Here is a 20,399-nt window from a genome sequence, read left to right as displayed (position 1 = left end):
GGAGGACCCAGAGAACAGAGCTAAGACAGGTAGAACTTCCTCACTGCCCTTTGGTTCCTGGTTTTTTTTGCCCTTTATTCAGAGGTTCTTCTTTTCTCAACTTCAATTAGAAAAGCTGTAAAATGCAGACGTATAAAATAGGAATAAAAATCCACCTCTGATCCCATCGACAGCGACAGGTCTGCCTCTACCTGTCAGGCAACAATGGACTTTGGGGCGCCTATCTGGAGCGGCCAGCTTACGTTCTACTCATAGACCACACGGGAATGATAAAAAATGGGTGATGTTATCAGAGTGGTGAACACGGTGTGGGGAGAAAAAGGGAGGGGTGACAAGTGTGGTGGATGGAGGTTTAATTTTAAATACCACAGGCTAAGAGACCCTCTATGAGAAGGCAGCGTTTGACCCAAGACCTGGCAGAGGGCGGCACCGGGCTTGGGAGGCAGTTGCGGGGAGACGAGCAGGAGGGAAGCTGCTGACTGGGGTCAAGGCACAAAGGTCATTGCCCTTGAGGGTGTTGGGAACAGACGGGAAGGGACAGAGTGGAAACAGTCCAAGTAAAGTAGTCCAATGTGAAATATTCAGGGGCTGTGCCTGGCTGACTCGGTTAGTAGAGCATGCGACCCTCTTGATCTTGGGGTCGTGCATTCAAGCCCCATGTTGGGGGGTGAGATTACTTACATATTCTAAAGTTTGAGCTGACTGCATGTGGAGAAAACAGGATGGGGGACAGGAGAGAGAAAAGTCCAGGTTTTGACCTGAGTAACTAGAACCATTTTCTGAGATGTAAAAGAAGTTTGAGGGAAGATCAGAACTCAAGTCTTTGGTACGTAACGGACATCCAAGTGGAGATGTCAAGCAGGCAGCTGGATACATCAACATGGATTATGGGGGAGACGTGGGAGTGAAGGGTGGGCTGCTGGCCGCAAGACTGAAGAGACCTCCAATTAGGGGAGTGACCCACTAGAGAAGAGGCCCATAGACGGGGTCAGAGGGCACTCCCTCCTCAAGGAGCAGGGGGTGGGGACTAGTGGTGGTGACCACAAAGGGACAGCCAGTGATATGCCCAATAGGTGTAAGACATACAGGTTGGCTAACAGGTACTGGCCACACAGATCCTTTCCCTTCCCTCGCTGGCTTCTGGATCATATAGGAAATTGCTAAAATATCCCCAATAAAGTGTAACTTTAACAGCCTACGTCAAAATAGTTCCCTTGCAAAGTTACGTTAGTATAAGAGATTCGAAAATGATGAAATTCTTCCCCACTGAAAAATTACTTGTCAAGTCTCACCCCCTCCCCACACACACCCCCCAGTGCCTTACAAATCTTGGCTAACAACACACACAATCACCCTACGCTAATTGTTTCTTTGCTCATCAGTCACTTTAGTAATAGGCTCTAATCTTAGTGTGGATTTCAACGTTGCATTCTCTCTCTGAGTTTCTTCATAGGTCAACTGTTGGCTGTTTCGGCCATTGAGAGGTTTACCCTAGAAGAACGCAAGAAAGCCTTCTGTGAGACTGGTAGTAGTCTCATTGTGCAAACACTTTAGTCCCACAAGGGAGGTAAAAATGCCCCACGGCCTCAGAGCAAGTATGAATCCAGCGAGACAGCAGATTAGAGGTAAGAGTGAAGGGACAGAGGAAGTGCCCAGCACTCTGGCTCCATTAAGAGCTGGGCAACCAGCCCAGCAACTCCTCGGTTCCCTTTTAAAGGGTCACTGTTTTACCATCTACTCCAACAGGAGATATTCAAAATAAAGACCCTAGTCTTTTAAAAAGGTAACCTATCTTATGTGAGGCCTGAAATTGGTTTCCACCAAAACTAGTGGGCTTTTAAGTTTTAGTGCTTAAATATACCATGTAGGAAATTCATAATTCCTGAGATAAAAATTGTACATATAGCAACATCTGATTTAAGTGTTGCCAAGTTAAGGACATCCTCAGTCTGCTTCTATTATAGTAAGTAGCTATTATAACTACTCTTGTGCAAATCATTTTAAAGTGTTTACTCATAGGGTAAATATCCAAAAATTCTGTCATCTCTATAATTTAACAAACTCATAGTTGTCCGGTTTCTGCATCTAATGTCAAAGTGTGAACATATTCTAAATTGCTAAGAATTATTGAGTTGTTATAGGTTTCATTAAGAAATAAAGGTGGAGGTTAGATTTAGAACAGGAAGAATTCTTGGGAGGCTGAACAACACAGTAACTCTTGAAGATGGAGGTTTCTATCCGCTCATCTTCCCCATCTCAGTAAAGAGCATGACCATCTTCCCAATTACTTAAGTTGAAAATCTAGGAGTCATCCTTGATTTTTCTCTTTGAACAGGTTTAATAAAATAGCAGGACTTCATCTAAGTCTCGGTGTAGATCGCACATGGAACATAGACACGTATCTAGATCTATGTATGGGGAATACACACACGAGATACATATATGGAGTAAGAGATGGCCACCGAATGGCACAGTATGCCACAGGAAGCCAGGACCCCGGCTCCTCTTCACATCCGCACATGTCCTCCTGTTCTCATTCATTTTCCCAGGCCCCAGGGTCATTCATTCACTCGCCCCCCACCCCCAGCGTGATTCGGGGCTGGGAATTCAGACGGGGGCTGGAGGGAGGGGGCAGGCCAGGAAGAGCGCGAAGGCAGTGCCTAGGACAGCCTGAAAACGCAGGGTGCCTGCAGCATGGCCCTGCGATGTGGAAGAGGCCACACAGAGCAAAGCAGAAGATACCAAGTTCAAGCATCCATTTCTAAATTTTGCTTAGGGTAGGCCCTGGATCCAGGAAAGGAGAAATTTTTTTTTTTTTTTTTTTTTTTTTTTTGCTATCCCTCTGCTTGATCCCAGAACCCTGGCTGATAAGAGTTCTAGATTCATCTACCTTACGGGAAAACAATCAGCTCTTCTGTGTTAGTTTAGGAATAAAACCACCATTTATCCCAACACCTGGCACACAACACTCAATCACTGTTTACTGGATGAATAACAGTCCTAAAAAGGTCCCAGCTGTCCAGCCTCACGTCCCCCATGGCCCTCCATGTCACAGCCATACTCTGGCTGAACTAATTCCTCACCATTCCCCTTTCGCTTGCTGCCTCCAATCCTACGCTCTGCCCCCTTCCTCCTCTTGAAATGCATTCTCACAGGGAACTTCAGATGTCCCCTCCTCCAGGAAGCCCTCCCTCCCTGATCCCTCCAAATCAGTAACAGTCCATGACTCGTGAGACCACTTTGTCCCACAGTGAAGTACTTCTTCCCACACCTGTTTGAGAGTTACGTACACCCCGTACACATCTTCTATAGAAAAAAAGCCCCCTTGAGAGGAAAGACACGATGGTTCATTTTTTCTATTTTCCAAGACTATACACATTTGGTTCTATAAATGCATGCTTCATTTACAGAAATAAGCCAAAAGCACAGCATGTAATGAGGTTTTTTCCCCACCGTATATAAATACTGTTTTACTAATTAATGTGATCGATCCCCTTAATGCATATGAGGGCTGTGCGGGTCTGATTCCAGTCCGGCCTCTGAGCACACTGCAGGGGGTGCTGATGCTAGAATCCTCTTAGGTCAAGCACATAACCAAAGTGATGTTTATCACAATCAAACTCACCTCATTTGCTAAGGCAAAAGTTCCCCAGTGAATTGCCACAGATTTCTTTGTCTGAACGTCAATGTGAATCCTTACAGCTTCTTCTGGGTCTACATGTTGGTATTTCATAAACCACCTGATAAAACAGCAATTTATTAATTCTGGCCTTTGAAATACACACTAAATTATTTACTGCTTCATTTAATCAACCTTTAAAGGTTCTGCACGGGAGTACAACAGGCAAAACCATCTCTTTTGAGTCCACTTTTCTGCTGGAATACAAAATAAGCAAAAATCTTACACAAACTGCTACGCAATAGCTAAGTCTCAAGCAAAGCTCCCCTTTGCAAGGCAAGAAGTTGTTTCACAAGCATTTGATTTTACTGACCATTTATTCTGAAGGTATGTCTTACTTTTACTTTAAAAAGTAGATACTTTGCAATCCTGGTATGAATCAAAGAAACTAATGGGTCAAGAATAGAAGCCAGAAAGCACGATTCAAGAGAACTTGAACAACTTGCTGAAACCATTTTTTCTTAATTTGCTAAAGCAAAAAGCAAACAAAAATTAGTGTAGGATATTTAAAGACTGGAAGCCAAAAAAAAAAAAATTGCTATTCAAGGATTTTATTTAAACACCATACAACTGAACAGTGAGGTGTAGGATTTAGCAAGAAGAGGGAGGGTACCTGAGGGGGACTATGGGGAGAGAGCGTGGAAACAGTCCAAGGCTGCCCGATGCCTATGCAAGAGCAGGGGTCAGGAGGCGGGGGCCTGCGTGTGGACCCCAACTCTACCCGACGCTGGGAGTGTGGAGCTCAGGTCTGCTACTCCCAGCTCTGCTGCAGCCAAGACTCGTGGACCTGGACTCAACACAGGTGCTTCTGCATTTTACAGAACACACCACAGAGAAGTCCATCTCCAACAGCTAAAGGGTTGTTATTCACTGTTAGGAGCTGCCGGGCCCCCAGGGAGCCTAGAGACAAAGCCACTGTGTTCGACTCAACAGCGGATTAGAGAAGCACTGTTCTGTCCTGTCTCCTGACACTCAGCAAATAGTTTTTGGTGTTTCTACTGATTTTTTTTTTTTAAACTCCTACAGCCAATCAAAGGGATGGACATATTCTTTTCCACCTTTATGTCTATCTGAAATATAAAATTTTTATTTTGGGTGGAAGTTACAATAAAAATTTAACATCCTGGGGCGCTTGGTTGGCTCAGTCGGAAAAGCATGCAACTCTTTACCCTGGGGTTGTGAGTTCAAGCCCCATGTTGGGTATAGAGCTTACTTAAAAAAGAAAAGAACATGAATAAACAAAACTTCCTAACCAGCCTGAATAGAGTATCTGGTGACAGGAGAGCCCCACAGGGATACTACTGAAAGCTGTTTGGGTGTGATCATTGTACATTTATGGAGTACTCTGAGGTTTTGTTGATAAGCTTATTTCTAAAACTGTTAGTACTGACCAGAGAGATGGATTACACAGTAGAGGCTACCACAATCTAATTCTCTCAGAGCAAATATTATGCTCCTGGCCTTCTCCCAGCTTAGTAACAAGACAGCTGCAATGCAAGCAGGAAGGGGGAATTCGGTGAGGGAATTTGTGTAGTTAATCCGTACACATTATGCCATCACATATACAGGATCTTTATATGTTGTGACACAGGAAAAATTTTCATAATTACAAATAAGGTATTCTAATATATTAAGAATACACTGATTAAAGATCAATACTGTATGAAATTGATTTGTAAACAGGTTGATGTTTTTTGAGAGATTTCATTAGAACTAAGTGAAAAAGTGAAGTTCAAAGACTAGTGATTGATGATAATTTTTAAAAATAAGGTAGAAGTATATAGCCCCTTAAAGAAACTAGGGGGAGGGGCGCCTGGGTGGCTCAGATGGTTAAGCGTCTGCCTTCGGCTCAGGTCATGATCCCAGGGTCTTGGGATCGAGTCCCGCGTCGGGCTCCCTGCTCCTTGGGAGCCTGCTTCTCCCTCTGCCTCTCTCTCTCTCTCTCTCTTTCATGAATAAATAAATAAAATCTTTAAAAAAAAAAAAAAAGAAACTAGGGGGAAAAAAAAAGAGGGCGAAATAAAGATTAATAAAGACAGTGAAGAAATGGTTTTAGCAGGGCGCCTGGGTGGCTCAGTCGTTAAGCGTCTGCCTTTGGCTCAGGTCATGGTCCCAGGGTCCTGGGATTGAGCCCCGCATCGGGCTCCCTGCTCAGCAGGAAGCCTGCTTCTCCCTCTCCCACTCCCCCTGCTTGTGTTCCTTCTCTCGCTTTCTCTGTCAAATAAATAAATAAAATCTTTAAAAAAAAAAAAAAGAAATGGTTTTAGCGAACTTTAAAAGTCAAATATAACAAAATCAGATGGAAACTAATGATCAGATTTGCTCAATTCATTTTTGAGTTAGTGTTTTTCCTGCTAGTAGGAATGCTGAAATTAAATGCCAGCCTCCATACAATTCTCCATCTGTGCACGTACTTTAGGAAAGAAAACATGTTTTTTACTATTAGTGCTTATTTTCTCTTAACTTGTACCTGTCACCCAGCGTTAGCTAAAATTGAACTGAATTCTCTGAAATCACTTCTTCCCCTTAGACAGACGAGATGAAGGAAAGCACAGGCAGGGCTGTGGGTCTCCAGTGCCAGTGTGACCTTTCAGCAGCTCCGACTGTGGGTGAGGAGTGTACAACGGGGCCATTAGTGCTGAGTGACATGAGACCGGTGCAAGGGATGCACTGCTAGGATTCCTTGCTTTTTCTCTGCCCGACGCAGGAGAGCTACAGGCCTGGGGACGGGGGCTCGCCGGACACGGAGCACAAGGTGGTTATGGAGTGTCCTCCAAGTGAAGAACAAGAGCTAGCTCAGCTTCACTTACTGGCTGATCGGTTTAACCCGAGTCAGAACAGTACCTGAACTTGTAACTAGGTTGTAGCAATTCTTTAAACCTTGGCCCAGCTTTCCTGGTGATAGAATCTCCGATTCTGAGTCATTATTTAATGGATATGACGGACTGAAATACTTTACAAGAAACGTAACTGAATCTGCCTAACCACCACCAATAACAAAAGCCCACCATTCAAATCACAAATGATAACCCCAAATTATCACAAACTCGTAACTCCTTTAGAGTTCAGGCCACTTATTACAGAACAGGGCTGCCTTCTCGGGAAGTCTACACACCTTGGTTCATACGCTCCGATGGGTATAGCTGCAAGGTCAAAAGGTCCAAACCTTTTTCCTATCTCCTCGAAAGCCGGGCAATAGCCAGTGTCTCCTGCGAAAAAAAAACGACTCCAGGGCCCCAAGACAGACCAGCTGCCCCACAGAACCTTGTTGTCATCCATGAGAGTCCTTTTACACCAGTGCTGGGAAGGGGTAAAGACAAAGGTGACCTTATCGTGTCCGGGGACACAATTCTCCTCCCACCAGTCCAGCTCGATCACGTTCTCGCAGCCACACTTTTGCATCCAGTCGAGGAGACCCAGAGGCACGAACCATCTCAACTCCTGACCGAATCGCTCATTCAGAGCGATGATGGAATTGTAGTCCAGGTGGTCGTAGTGGTTGTGGCTGATGAGGACAGCGTCTATCGGGGGCAGTTGGCTGACGGTGCAGGGGGCACGACGGAACCGCTTTGGACCCATGTGTTGCGACGGTGAAGCGCGAGAGCTGAAGATGGGGTCGGTGAGGAAGATGAGCTCGTCCATTTCCACCATCACGGTGGCGTGTCCCAGCCACGTGACCCTCAGGCCAGCCTCCCTCACTCCAGCCTCCTCAGGGTCATCGATAAAATACGGCTTCAGCACTGGGAGCTCTTTATCAAGTTCCTGTGCAGAGAAAGAGAGAGAAAAGCAACCGTTGAGGGGGAGGAGGTATGTCAGAACATATTTTGATATAAATTAGAGAGAGAAAGGGCTATTTGGGGAGAACTGACCTCATTCAATAAATGTGCTATTTTTGCTTTTTGCTTAAAAATGCATACTTCTGAATCCTACTCTAGAATCATGACAGTGTAAGGTCTTAGTCCCAAATGCAGGAGACAAGGGGAAAATTAAATTGGCCCCTTGGAGCACTGCTGAATATATTAACCTTTTGAAAAGCTCTCTTCTGGAAGCAGAACCAGCCTAGCCGCAGTCACTCTGCCATCGCCCCTTCACTTGGCCGGTGCATCTGCTGGAAAACGGTCTCAGAAGCAGGTCAGCCCCCGGATAGTCAAGAGAACTTACAGCCATTTCTTGGCAGATCTTGCATCTCAGATACGAATCTTTCTGAGCACACACAGCTCAAAGGGGAGCGTGGTGCTGATACCCCAGCAACCCCCTCCCCCGGCACAGAGGGCTCTCCCCATTCCTCACCCTTAAGGCTTCCCGCCACTGAGCAAGCCACAGAGGAATGTGGTCCCTGCCTGTGGGAAGGTGATTGCTTTGGGGGGGGTGAACAGATATAAAAACAGAAGGATTAATTCCTTTAGTTATTCTACATTTTCTCCTTCGAAGCGAGAACAAGAAGCGGCTGTTTTGGGGTCATCGTCCTGGCTTGTAGAAAACTGTTGTCTGAATGGTGCTTTGGCGTTATGCTCGACCGCTGTATCGAGGCCTCTTACAGGAAGACGCTCCGTGAACCTGGCCGTCCACGTGCTGGAGGGATGTGTTTAAGACTTGCTACACCTCCAACCTCCTTTCCACCTTCTCACCCACCCCAGAAACATTTCTCTCAAGCCTCAGTAACAGGAAAAGCTCTTCTCCAGAGCAACTGGCTTTATGCATTTGACTGCCACTGGGAAGACTCTTACCAGTTTATGCTTCCCTCTGTCCTAAGACCAGGAAGTGGGGGTAAGGCTCCTTCCGCGCTTGTGACGTCACACGTTCCTACACTACCTTTAATCCCGCCTTTACTTCTCTACCCTAAGAGTCCGCGTGCTCTTCTGTGTTCATCAGTCTGATGTTTTACTCCTACATCTATTTTTGTAAGTTGCCACACATCACTTTTGAGAAGAGTCTGGTATTGGATAATCAAGGAAAATACAAGACAGGCCACAGCCAGTAAGGAGGAAGGAAGAGCCAGCTGCCCAAGGGGCAGCTGAGGGGCAGATGAGAAGTTCATGATGCAGAGGAAAGGAAGGAGGTCGTTTCAGGTGGACAAAATGCCCAAGCAGAGGCACAGAGCCAAGCAGAAATGTGGCGTTTGGGGGCAGGGGACGATGCCACAGTCCACCAGGGACAGGAAGCATCTTAAAAAGGGGGGGAGCAGGGCCTGGGTGGCTCAGTTGGTTAAGCGTCCGACTCTTGATTTCGGCTCAGGTCATGATGTCAGGGTCGTGGGAGGGGGCCCCACCTCGGGCTCTGCATTCAGCGGGGAGTCTGCATGAGAGTCTCTCCATCTACCCCTCCCCCCCACTCGTGTGTGTCCACATACACATGCTAATAAATGAATTTAAAAAAAAAAAAGACTTGTCCCAATTTAGGTTTAGAGAAAACACTTTTAGAGAGCAAATGATGACCTGGAATGTGTCACAACAGCTGCGGTGACCAATGAGACTGAACAAAGGAGACGGCAGTGAGAGCGGCCAGAGAGGGATCGTGGGGAGATGCTGGTGGACAGCCGAGAGGTCGCAGACCGTGTGAGTGGGAGAAGGGCCGCGACGGGGGAAGAGCAGGAACAGCAGAGGCGGAGCACGACAAGGATGCGTCTTAGCCACTCTACGCCTTAATTTCCTCATCTGAAAAATGGGTACATTATACCGACACTTCACTGTTGTGGGGACCATATTAGGAGCAGCTAGCACGCTGTAAGCACTCCGTAAGTATTCTAGATGGGGAAGAAATCACAGCCCCGACAACCACTCAGGCACTGACTCGACGTTTTTACCTGTGTCCTTTCTCATAGTCACTAATCTAGTTAAGATCCTGAAGACTGTCCAGACACGTTCAAGTCTTCCTTGATGCTCAACTGTGTTACCGTCAAACTCAAGCCATACACAAGAGCCACCTCAAAAACAGTCTACTTACAGTGTAACTCTGTCCCTTACTGGAACATCTTTACAGACTCTACTGACTGACAAAACCCGACTCACCTCCTCAGTCCAGTAGGAAGCCTGTTGGTGGACTCCCTCATTTTCCCTTCCAACTGTTTCACCCAACTCCGGCAGAATGGGTCCCACCTCCATGGGGGCTTCTTGAGAGCCCTGCACAACAGTGATCCCACTTCTCAGGTTAAAATGCCTTCTCTCTAATTCCTTGAAGGCCGTCATCTAACTACGTACCCTTCACAGGGCCAACACGGAGTCCCCACAGACAGGGACAGTCACTCCAACTGCTCAACCTCCATGCCACTTTGTTCACACACCATCCGTGGATATTTTGTCCAAACCCTGGCTGAATGTACACAGGATGTGTCTCATGTCTTACTCAACTTGGAATCAGCCACAGTGGGCCCAATGCACAGGGCAGTGATGAACATACCACGTGCTCAATAAAACTTGTTGGATGAACGAGTGTAAATTTTTCAAATCGGTTCTCAAAGTTGGTAGAGTTAGGGTTACTGAATAATAACAAATGTTATGTGGTAACCTTTTCAACACTGAAGGCAGAGAGAGGGAGGGAATTAAATAATGTTTAATCTGGTACCTCCCATAACTGCAGGTAGCTCCTATTAACTATATCCATTTACAGAGGAAAACAAACAGTGACGGCACATACACAAGGTCACCCAGCCGGCCTTCACACAGACTGCCTCTCACCACTGACTCCTAAGTAGTCTCTCATTTGATACATATTTTTTTTCAAAAAACAAGTAACAGCCCCAGGGATCTGATAGGGGAAAATAAAAGATGGATTACTAAGGATACAAGGAAACTTTTGGAGAGGACAGCTAATATACCTTATCCTGATGCTGGTGATCATTTCATGGATACATAAATCAGGCAAAACTCATCAAATTATATTTTTTGAATAGGTGGAGCTTGGATTATATTATTAAAAGCATTTTAAAAAAATCTTGAGCAGCATCATGTTTAAACAGGGCATCAAAATACCCGTAACAAAATTCCCTGAAAACGGTCACACTTTCTTTTTGCTCTAAGTTGAAAAGCCACTTGAAGTTCACGATCTCACATTACCTGCAGACTATTGGGAGGTAACAAAACCCGTAGCAGAGCACGTGTGGCAGACTCCACTGCTCTCCAAACAAAGGATTAACAGGTAAAGCACAGAAAGAAGCCAGTCACCAAGGACCACAGATTGTATGATCCTATTTATATGAAATGTCCACAGGGGGCAAGTCCATAGAGACAGAAGATAGATTAGTGATTTCCAGGGGCTGCAGGAGGGCAAGGGGACTGGAGGCTGATGACTAAGGACGTGGGGTTTCTTTGGGGGTTAATAAAAATGTACTAGATGTGGGAACGGTTGCACAACTCTGAATGTACTGAAAACCACTGAACTGTACATTTAAAACAGGTCAACTGTAGAGTATCTGAATTATAGCTCAACAAAGCTATTTTTTAAAAAGGCCAAGTACTGACAAGACATCTGAACTAAGCAATCATACCTCCATGTTTCCTTCTGCATGCTGTGTTGTTTCTAAGCCCACCACAAAAAAAAAAAACACCTTATTTCTATTAAAGAATCTGATCTCTAGCACCACTATCCCATAAAACTCAAAGAAAGAGAGTCTACAACTGAAATTCCAAAAAAGAAAAAATAACTTTGTCCTTTTGATCTTGACCACCAGAGTTTGAAAAAGCATGTAGAGGGGCACCGGGCTGGCTCAGTCAATGGAGCTCACGACTCAATCTCGAGGTCGTAAGTTCGAGCTCCATATTGGGTGCAGAGATCACTTAAAAAAATAAAATCTTAAAAAAAAAAAAATTTTAGGGGCACCTGGGTGGCTCAGTCATTAAGCGTCTGCCTTCGGCTCAGGTCATGATCCCAGGGTCCTAGGATCAAGCCCCGCATCAGGCTCCCTGCTCAGCGGGAAGCCTGCTTCTCCCTCTGCCTGCCACTCCCCCTGCTTGTGTTCCCTCTCTCGCTGTGTCTCTGTCAAATAAATAAATAAAATCTTTAAAAAATAAAAATTTTAAAAAGCATGTGGATTCGGGATAGAGAAATTCTTGTTTATTTGAAGAAATCAAGCACTCACTTGACATTTTCTTTACTAGGTCAGGATTTTTCTTGGCTGGCCTTCCTCTTTTGAAGCTGCAAATGGGAAAATCCCTGGGCCCATAATTAACCAGGACACTAGTTAATGTTTACTTTTCTTGGGGAAAGGGAAAAATCCTAACATTCATTCAATGACTATTCTTTGCCAGATGCTAGAAATGGGTTCTGTCATCTTATTCTGTGAAGCAGATGTCACTGCCATTTTACAGATACCCAGACCAAGCAGGAGGGGTCACTAAGAAACTTGTCCAGGTCACACAGCAAATGTGCACATGCTCAATCAGGAATGGGATCGAGGGCTTCCTGGCTCTAAAGACCCTATCCTTCTCATTAAACCATAATTCTCTCCATGGCATAAATTTCATTCATTAACTTTAAAACAATGAAACCCATATACCTATTACTATTTTTTAGTAATTTAAGATTTTTATTTTAAGAGTATATGTGTGCAGGAGACAGAAGAGAGTTGATGCAAATTTGCTAAAATCATGTTTTCTTTAAAAAAAAATCACATTTGAAGACGTGAGTTAAGACTTTTCTTCCAACTGAAAGTATATTTTTACTGAGGACACTCATAGCTATACTTTGCAACTCGGATTTAAATAAAGACTATTATTCATATTTATTTTGACGATATCATGTTAACACTGAATAGAGACTGAGCTGTTACGAAAACACCTCCAATGCAATTAATTATTAATGCTAATGTTTTATATTTTGCCATCCTATCTGTATTAGGAGTACCAGATCCATCAAAATGGCTTATTTTTAAACATTTCCTTGATTATAAAAGAAAATACCCTTCATAAAATATTTGCAAAATACAGGAAAATATAAAAGTGGCCACCCATTACATCAGTCTGCAGAGAATACAGCCGCTGTTAACATTATGCTGTCTTGGGCGCCTGGGTGGCTCAGTTGGTTAAGCGACTGCCTTCGGCTCAGGTCATGATCCCGGAGTCCTGGGATCAAGTCCCACATCGGGCTCCCTGCTCTGCAGGAAGCCTGCTTCTCCCTCGGCTTGTGTTCCCTCTCTTGCTGTCTCTCTCTCTATCAAATAAATAAATAAAATCTAAAAAACAAACAAAAACATTATGCTGTCTTTAGTCACAGTCCTATTTCTATGCATAGTTAAGATCATAAGGTACTCGTACTTTCTAAGAGAATGAGAGAGAGAGAGCAAGCGCGTGAGCAGGGAGGGGCAGAGGGAGAAGGAGAAAGAATTTTAAGCAGGCTCCAAGCCCAGCACAGAGCCCGACTCTGAGATCATGACCTGAGCCGAAATCAAGAGTCGGACACTAAACCAACTGAGCCACCCAGGCACCCCTTTTATTTTTTAAAAAAGAATTTCATATTGTGACATTTTCATCCACCCCTTAAAACTCTGAGACATTGGGGCACCTGGGTGGCTCAGTTGTTAAGTGTCTGCCTTCAGCTCAGGTCATGATCCGAGGGTCCTGGGATCGAGCCCCACATCGGGCTCCCTGCTCTGGGGGAAGCCTGCTTCTCCCTCTGCCACTCCCCCTGCTTGTGTTCCCTCTCTTGCTGTCAAATAAATAAAATCTTAATAAATAAATAAGTAAACAAACAAACAAAATTCTGAGAGGTGCTGGGCAGCCCCTCTGTCCTGGGAAGAGTTCCAGCCGCTCTCCTGCCGTTTGGCAGCATTCCAGGACTAGTTCCTCTGTATTCTAGTTGCTCTTTTATTTTTTTATTTATTTTTAAAGATTTTCCAAACAACAATTCTATACCCACACTACCAGTAAGAATGAGAACAGAAAGTCAGTTCCGGTCCAAGATGGTGATTGTAGGAAGACCCTAAACTTACCTCCTCTGGGGCCACACCAAATCTACATCTATTTTTAGAGCAATTCCTCCTAAAGAAGAACTGAGGACTGACCCAACATCTTCTGCACAATAGAAGACAGACAACACAGAGGACAGCAAGAAAGGAGGCACCATCATGAAGGGAACTCTCACCCCGGACAATGTGAACTGCCATGGGGAGGGATGCTACTGAGGGATGGGGGCACAGAAAAAAAAAACTGAGGTTTAAAAGGACAACTAGAGGGCGCCTGGGTGGCTCAGTCAGTTAAGCGTCTGCCTTGGGCTCAGGTCATGATGCCAGGGTCCTGGGATCGGGCCCTGCATCGGGCTCCATGCTCAGTGGGGAGTCTGCTTCTCCCTCTCCCTCTGCTGCTCCCCTCCCATGGCTTGTGTGTGCTTCTCTCTCTCTCTCTCTAAGTAGCATCTTTAAAAAAAATTTTTGTTTTAAATAAAAGGACAACGAGAATTTAGAGAAGCCAGTCCCTAACTACCCTGGCCAAACAGTGGGAGAACTACCTGAATGCCCCGGGCCCAAGGGGCTAGAAGCACCCTGGCTTACGGTCACCCTCCACCTTGACAGCACAGCTGAGAACAGCTTCTAGGTGCTGTAGCCAGCCAGCCGCCTCAGCTAGCACCAGGTCTCTAGCTCACGCCAGCCCCAGATGCCCAGGGGAAAAAGAAAATATAGTTTAAAAGAGCAACGAGGGGGCGCCTGGGTGGCTCAGTCGTTAAGCGTCTGCTTTAGGCTCAGATCATGATCCCAGGGTGCTGGGACTGAGCCCCGCATCGGGCTCCCTGCTCAGCAGGGAGCCTGCTTCTCCCTCTCCCTCTGCCTGCCACTCCCCCGCTTGTGTTCCCTCTCTCGTTGTGTCTCTGTCAAATAAATAAAATCTTTAAAAATAAATAAAAAAATAAAAGAGCAACTAGAATACAGAGGAACTAGTCCTGGAATGCTGCCAAACGGCAGGAGAGCGGCTGGAACTCTTCCCAGGACAGAGGGGCTGCCCAGCACCACAGTTTGTGTTCCCCCTTAATAGCGTGGACGGGAGCAGGGTCTGGGCTCCCAAGCCAGCCTACCGCCTCAGTGCACCCTGGGCCCCATCCCAGGCCAGCCCCAGCTGTGGCACCCAGGTGGCCCCTACACTGAAACACAGCTGGTAAAGGCTCACTGCAGCTGCAGCTGAGGCTCCAAACCACAGAAACTCCAAACCCACGCAGCTTTGGCTCTAGATGGCTTGAGAGAGCACTCCTAGCATTGAGCGCTCCCGGTCCTCCTGGATTATGCCTGTTTTGGGTCCAGCCGCCCCACCAAGATGCCCCCTGCACAGAGCTCCCCCAGAAACCCCTGGTCCATGCCCACCTCAGTTCCAGGTAGCACACCCTGCACAGAGCACCTAACACTCCATCCCATCCCTGCCTCAGTTCGGGCCAGCCCAGTAGGGCACCCCGCCCCTTGTGCAGAGTGCCCCGGGACACCCCAGCTTTGGAGCTTAGAGCCCCACCAGGGGACCCCCAGCACTAAGCACCCTGGACACTTCAGCCTGCACCCACTTCAGCTTCAGCTGTCCTGCCAGGATGTCCTCTGCACAAAGAGCCTAGGCCCCCCCCCCCCCCAGCCAACATGCACTTTAGTTTCAACTGTCCCGCCAAGGTGCCCTCTGTGCAGAGAGCCCTGGGATCCCCCCAGTTTGTACCCATTTCAGCTTCAGCTATCCTGCCAAGGAACCTTCTGTGAGGAGAGCCCTGGCACCACTCCAGCCATCTCCCAGAGCAGCCCCAGCACAGAGTGCCCCAGGACCCCCGCCCCTTGCCAGTCACATCTCCAGCCAGCCAAAGTCACCAGACACAGAGTCTACACAGAGGACAACCATACAAATGCCATCCCTTCAATTTTAGAAGTAGATATTTTGCCTAATTCCTAGACACAGAAGGTCAAGCAAAATGGGGAGACATACGAATATGCTCCAAATGAAGAACATGTTCAGATAAAACTTCAGAAAAAGATCTAAATGAAACAGAGATAAGCAATATGCATGAGAAAGACTTTAAATAATGACTGTAAAGATGTTCACTGAACTGGACAGAAGAGTGGAGGAACTCAATGAGAACTTCAACAAACAGAAAATATAAAACCAAAATCAATCCAAGCTAAAGAATACAATACATGAAATGAAAAATACACTAGGAGAAATCAAGAGTAGATAAGCAGACGTAGAAAAACGGATCAATAATCTGGACGACAAGGTAATGGAAAGCACCCACACTGAAAAGCAAAAGAAAAAAGATTTTTTAAAAATGAGGATGGGGTGCCTGGGTGGCTCAGTCGGTTAAGTGTCTGCCTTCAGCTCAGGTTATGATCCCAGGGTCCTGGGATCGAGCCCCGCATCTGCTTCTCCCTCTCCCACTCTCCCTGGTTGTGTTCCCTCTCTCACTGTGTCTCTGTCAAATAAATAAATAAAATCTTAAAAAAAAAAAATGAGGATAGGTTAAGGTATCACTTGGACAACATCAAACAAACATTCACCTATTAAGGGTTCCAGAAGGAGAATAGAGAGAGAACAAATAAGAACATTATTTGAAGAAATAATGGTTGAAAACCTCACTAACCTGGGGAAGAAAATAGACATCCAAGTTCAGGAAGCACAGAGAATTCCAAAAAAGATGAACCCAAGGAGGTCCACACCACAACGATATGATTAAAATGTTAAAGGTTAGAAATGAAGAAAGAATTTTTAAAATAGCAAAAGTGACAATTTACATACAAGAAAAACTTCATAAGGTTATCAGCTGATTTCACAGCAAAAACTATGCAGGTCAGAAGGGAGTGGCATGACATATTGAAAGAGCTAAAAGGAGAAAACCTACAACCCAAAATACTCTATTCAGCACGGTTATCAGTTAGAATGTAAAGAGAGATAGAGTTTCCCAGACAAAAAAAGTTAAAGTAGTCTATCATCACTAAATGTTAAAAGGGCTTCTTTTAAGTGGAAAAGAGAAGACCATAATTAGATGAAAGAAAATTATGAACAAGAAGATGTAAAATAGAAAAACATAAACATAAAACATGGGAGGCAGGGAAAAAGGAATTTCTTTTAGAATGTGTTCTAACTTAAATGACCAACACTTAATAGAGACTGCTATATACTTAGGATGTTATATATGATCCTCATGTCAACCACAAACCCAAAACTTATACAAAAAGGAGAAAGAAAGGCATGCATAACACTACAGAAAGTAACCAGTCACAAGAAAAGAGAGCATGAGAAGAAACAAAGAAGAACTACAAAAACAACCAGAAAACAAAGAACAAAATGGCAATAAGTACATACACCAAGCAATAATTGCTTTAAATGTAAATGGTCTAAATGTTTCAATCAAAAGACATAGGGTGACAGAATGGATAAAAAAACAAGACCCACCTATATGCTGCTTACAAGAGACTCACTTCAGACCTAAAGACAGTAACAGACTGAAAGTGAAAGGATGGAAAAAGACATTCCGTTCAAAAAAAAAAAGTCAGTGTAGCAATATTTATATCAGACAAAATAGAGTTTAAAAGAAAGACTGTAACAACAAAGAAGGGCATTACAAAATAATTAAGAAATCAATCCTTTGGGCGCCTGGGTGGCTCAGTTGGTTAAGCGACTGCCTTTGGCTCAGGTCATGATCCTGGAGTCCCAGGATCGAGTCCCACATCGGGCTCCCTGCTCGGCGGGGAGTCTGCTTCTCCCTCTGACCCTCTTCCCTCTCGTGCTCTCTATCTCTCATTCTCTCTCTCTCTCTCAAATAAATAAAATCTTTAAAAAAAAATTAAAAAAAAAGAAGTCAATCCAACAAGAGGATATAACAATCATAGATACCTGTGCACCCAACAATGAAGCACCTAAATACGTAAAACAAATATTAACAGACATAATGAGAGAAATTGACAGTAATACCATAGTAGTAGAGGAATTTCACATACCATTTACAAGAATAAATAGATGATCCAGAAGAAAATCAGTAAGGAAACAGTGTCCCTGAATGGCACATCAGACCAAATAGACTTAAAGAGATACATATACAGAACATTCCATCCCAAAACAATATATATTCTTTTCAAGGGTACACAGAACATTCTCCAGGACAGATCACATGTTAGGCCACAAAACAAGTGTCAATACATTTAAGAACATAGAAATGATATTATGCATCTTTTCCAACCATGACAATATGACACTGGAAATGAAACCAAGAAAAAAAATACTGGATAAAACACAAACACATAGAGGCTAAACAACATTCTACTAAACAGCCAATGGGTTCATGAAGAAATCAAACAGGAATTTAAAAATTCCTGGTGACAAATGAAAATGAAAACAACAGGCCAAAATCTTTGGGACACAAAGAAAACAGTTTTAATAAGGAAATTTATGGCAATACAGAACTATCTCAAGAAACAAGCAAAATCTCAATCTAACTACACCTAAAGAAACTAGAAAAGAACAAACAAAACCCAAGTTAGTAGAGGGGAGGAAATAATAAAGATTAGAGTATAAATAAATGAAATAGAGACAAAAAAATAGAAAAGATCAATGAAAACTAAGAGGTGGTTCTTTGAAAACACAAACAAAATTGACAAACCTTCGGCCAGAATCATCAAGGAAAAAAGAACACAAATAAATAAAATGAGAAACAAAAGATAAGTAACACCACCAAAATAAAAGTATAAAGAGACTACTACAAAAAATTATACACTGATAAACTGGACAACCTAGAAGAAATGGATAAATTCGTAGAAATATATCATCTTCTAAAACTTAATCAGGAAGCAATAGAAAATCTGAACAGACCAATTACTGGTAACAAAATTGAATTGGTAATCAAAAAAAAATTCCCAACAAACAAAAGCCCAGGACCATATGGATTCACACATGAATTCTACCAAACATTTAAAGAAGAGGTAACATCTATTTTATTCAAACTACTGCAAAAATAAAAGAGGAAGGAAAGCCTCCAAATCTGTCCTATGAGGCCAGCATTACCCTGATGCCAAAACCAAAGATACCACAAAAAAAGAAAAAAAAAAGGTCAATATCCCTGATGAAAATAAATGAAGAAATCCTCAAGAAAATATTAGCAAGGGGCGCCTGGGTGGCTCAGTCGGTTAAGCCACTGCCTTCGGCTCAGGTCATGATCCTGGAGTCCCGGGATCGAGTCCCGCATCGGGCTCCCTGCTCGGCGGGGAGTCTGCTTCTCCCTCTGACCCTCCCCTCTCTCATGTTCTCTCTCTCTATCTCATTCTCTCTCTCAAATAAATAAATAAATCTTTAAAAAAAAAAAAAAAGAAAATATTAGCAAAACACATTCAACAATACATTAAAAGGATTATTCATCATAATCAAGTGGAATTTATACCTGTGATGCAAGGATGGTTCAATATCCTCAAATCAATCAACACGATACACCACCACATCAACACAATGAAGGATAAAATCATATGACCATTTCAAAAGATGTAGAAAAAGCATTTGACAAAATTCAACATCCAATCATGATAAAAACTCTCAACAAACTGGGTTTAGAAGGAACACACATCAACACCATAATAGGGCCAAATATGATGAACCCACAGCTAACATCATACTCAACAGTGAAAAACTGAGAGCTTTTCCTCTAAGATCAGGAACAAGACAAGGATGGCCACTCTCACCATTTTTATTCAACACAGTGCTGGAAGTCCTAGCCACAGCAATCAGAGAAGAAAAAGAAAAGGCATCCAAATTGGCAAGGAAGAAGTAAAACTTTCACTATTTGCAGATGACATAATACTATATATAGAAAACCCTAAAGACTCCATCAAAAAACTATTAGCAATAAATGAATTCAGTGAAGTTACAGGATACAAAATTGATCCACAGAAATCTGTTGTGTTTCTATGTTCAAAATAACAGAAAGAGAAATTAAGAAAACAATCCCATTTACAACTGCATCAAAGAGAATAAAAAAAACGAGGAATAAATTTAACCAAAAAGATGAAAGACCTCAACGCTGAAAACTATAAAACACTGATGAAAGAAATTGAAGATGACACAAATGGAAACATATTCCATGCTCATGAATCAAAAGAACTAATGTTTAAGTTTCCATACTACCCAAAGCATCAATGCAATCCCTATCGAAAGACGAATAATATTTTTCACAAAACTAAAATAATCCTAAAATTTATATGGGACCACCAGAGACCCCAAGTAGCCAAGGCAATCTTGAGAAAGAAGGACAAAGCTGGTTATCACAATCCCAGATTTCAAGATATACTACAAAAAGCTATAGTAACAAAACAGTGTGGTACTGGCACTAAAACAGATACACAGATCAAGAGAAGAGAATACAGCCCAGAAATAAACCCACACATACATGGTCCATTACTCTATGACAAAGGAGGCAAGAATATAAAATGGGGGGAAGGAAAATCTCTTCAACAAATGGTGTTGGGAAAACTGGACAGCTACATGCAAAAAAAATGAAACCAGACCACTTTCTTATACCATATACAAAAACAAATTCAAAATGGATTAAAGACCTAAATGTGAGACCTGAAACCATATAACTCCTAGAAGAAAACATAGGCAGTAATCTCTTGGACATCTGCCTTAGCAACATTTTTCTAGATGTGTCTCCTCAGGCAAGGGAAAGAGAAGCAATAATAAACTACTGGGACTAACTAAACCAAAATAAAAAATTTTTGCACAGTGAAGGAAACCATGAACAAAATGAAAAGCCAACCTACTGAATGGGAAAAGAAAGGTATTTGCAAATG

The 20,399-nt window shown here is 43.6% G+C and overlaps 1 protein-coding gene across 3 annotated transcripts in view; it reads right to left on the bottom strand.

The window, feature by feature from the left end:
* The window catches only part of NAPEPLD (N-acyl phosphatidylethanolamine phospholipase D), a 57,272-nt gene that overhangs the window by 3,857 nt on the left and 33,016 nt on the right, over positions 1 to 20,399 (bottom strand). For all 3 annotated transcript variants that reach the window (XM_028118483.2, XM_028118486.2, XM_028118487.2), the window contains exons 3-4: positions 6,795 to 7,441; positions 3,626 to 3,740 (exon numbers count right to left, since the gene is read on the bottom strand). In XM_028118483.2, coding sequence (XP_027974284.2) covers positions 3,626 to 3,740; positions 6,795 to 7,441 — 762 coding nt within the window. The remainder of the gene's footprint in view (positions 1 to 3,625; positions 3,741 to 6,794; positions 7,442 to 20,399) is intronic.

The sequence above is a fragment of the Eumetopias jubatus genome, unplaced genomic scaffold (assembly GCF_037043125.1).
Source record: "Eumetopias jubatus isolate StellerSeaLion01/CBP00866 unplaced genomic scaffold, mEumJub1_p1.0 scaffold_14, whole genome shotgun sequence".
Lineage (NCBI taxonomy): Eukaryota > Metazoa > Chordata > Mammalia > Carnivora > Otariidae > Eumetopias > Eumetopias jubatus.
Note: the sequence above shows the minus strand (reverse complement) of the source record. Positions and strands in the feature narration are given on the sequence as shown.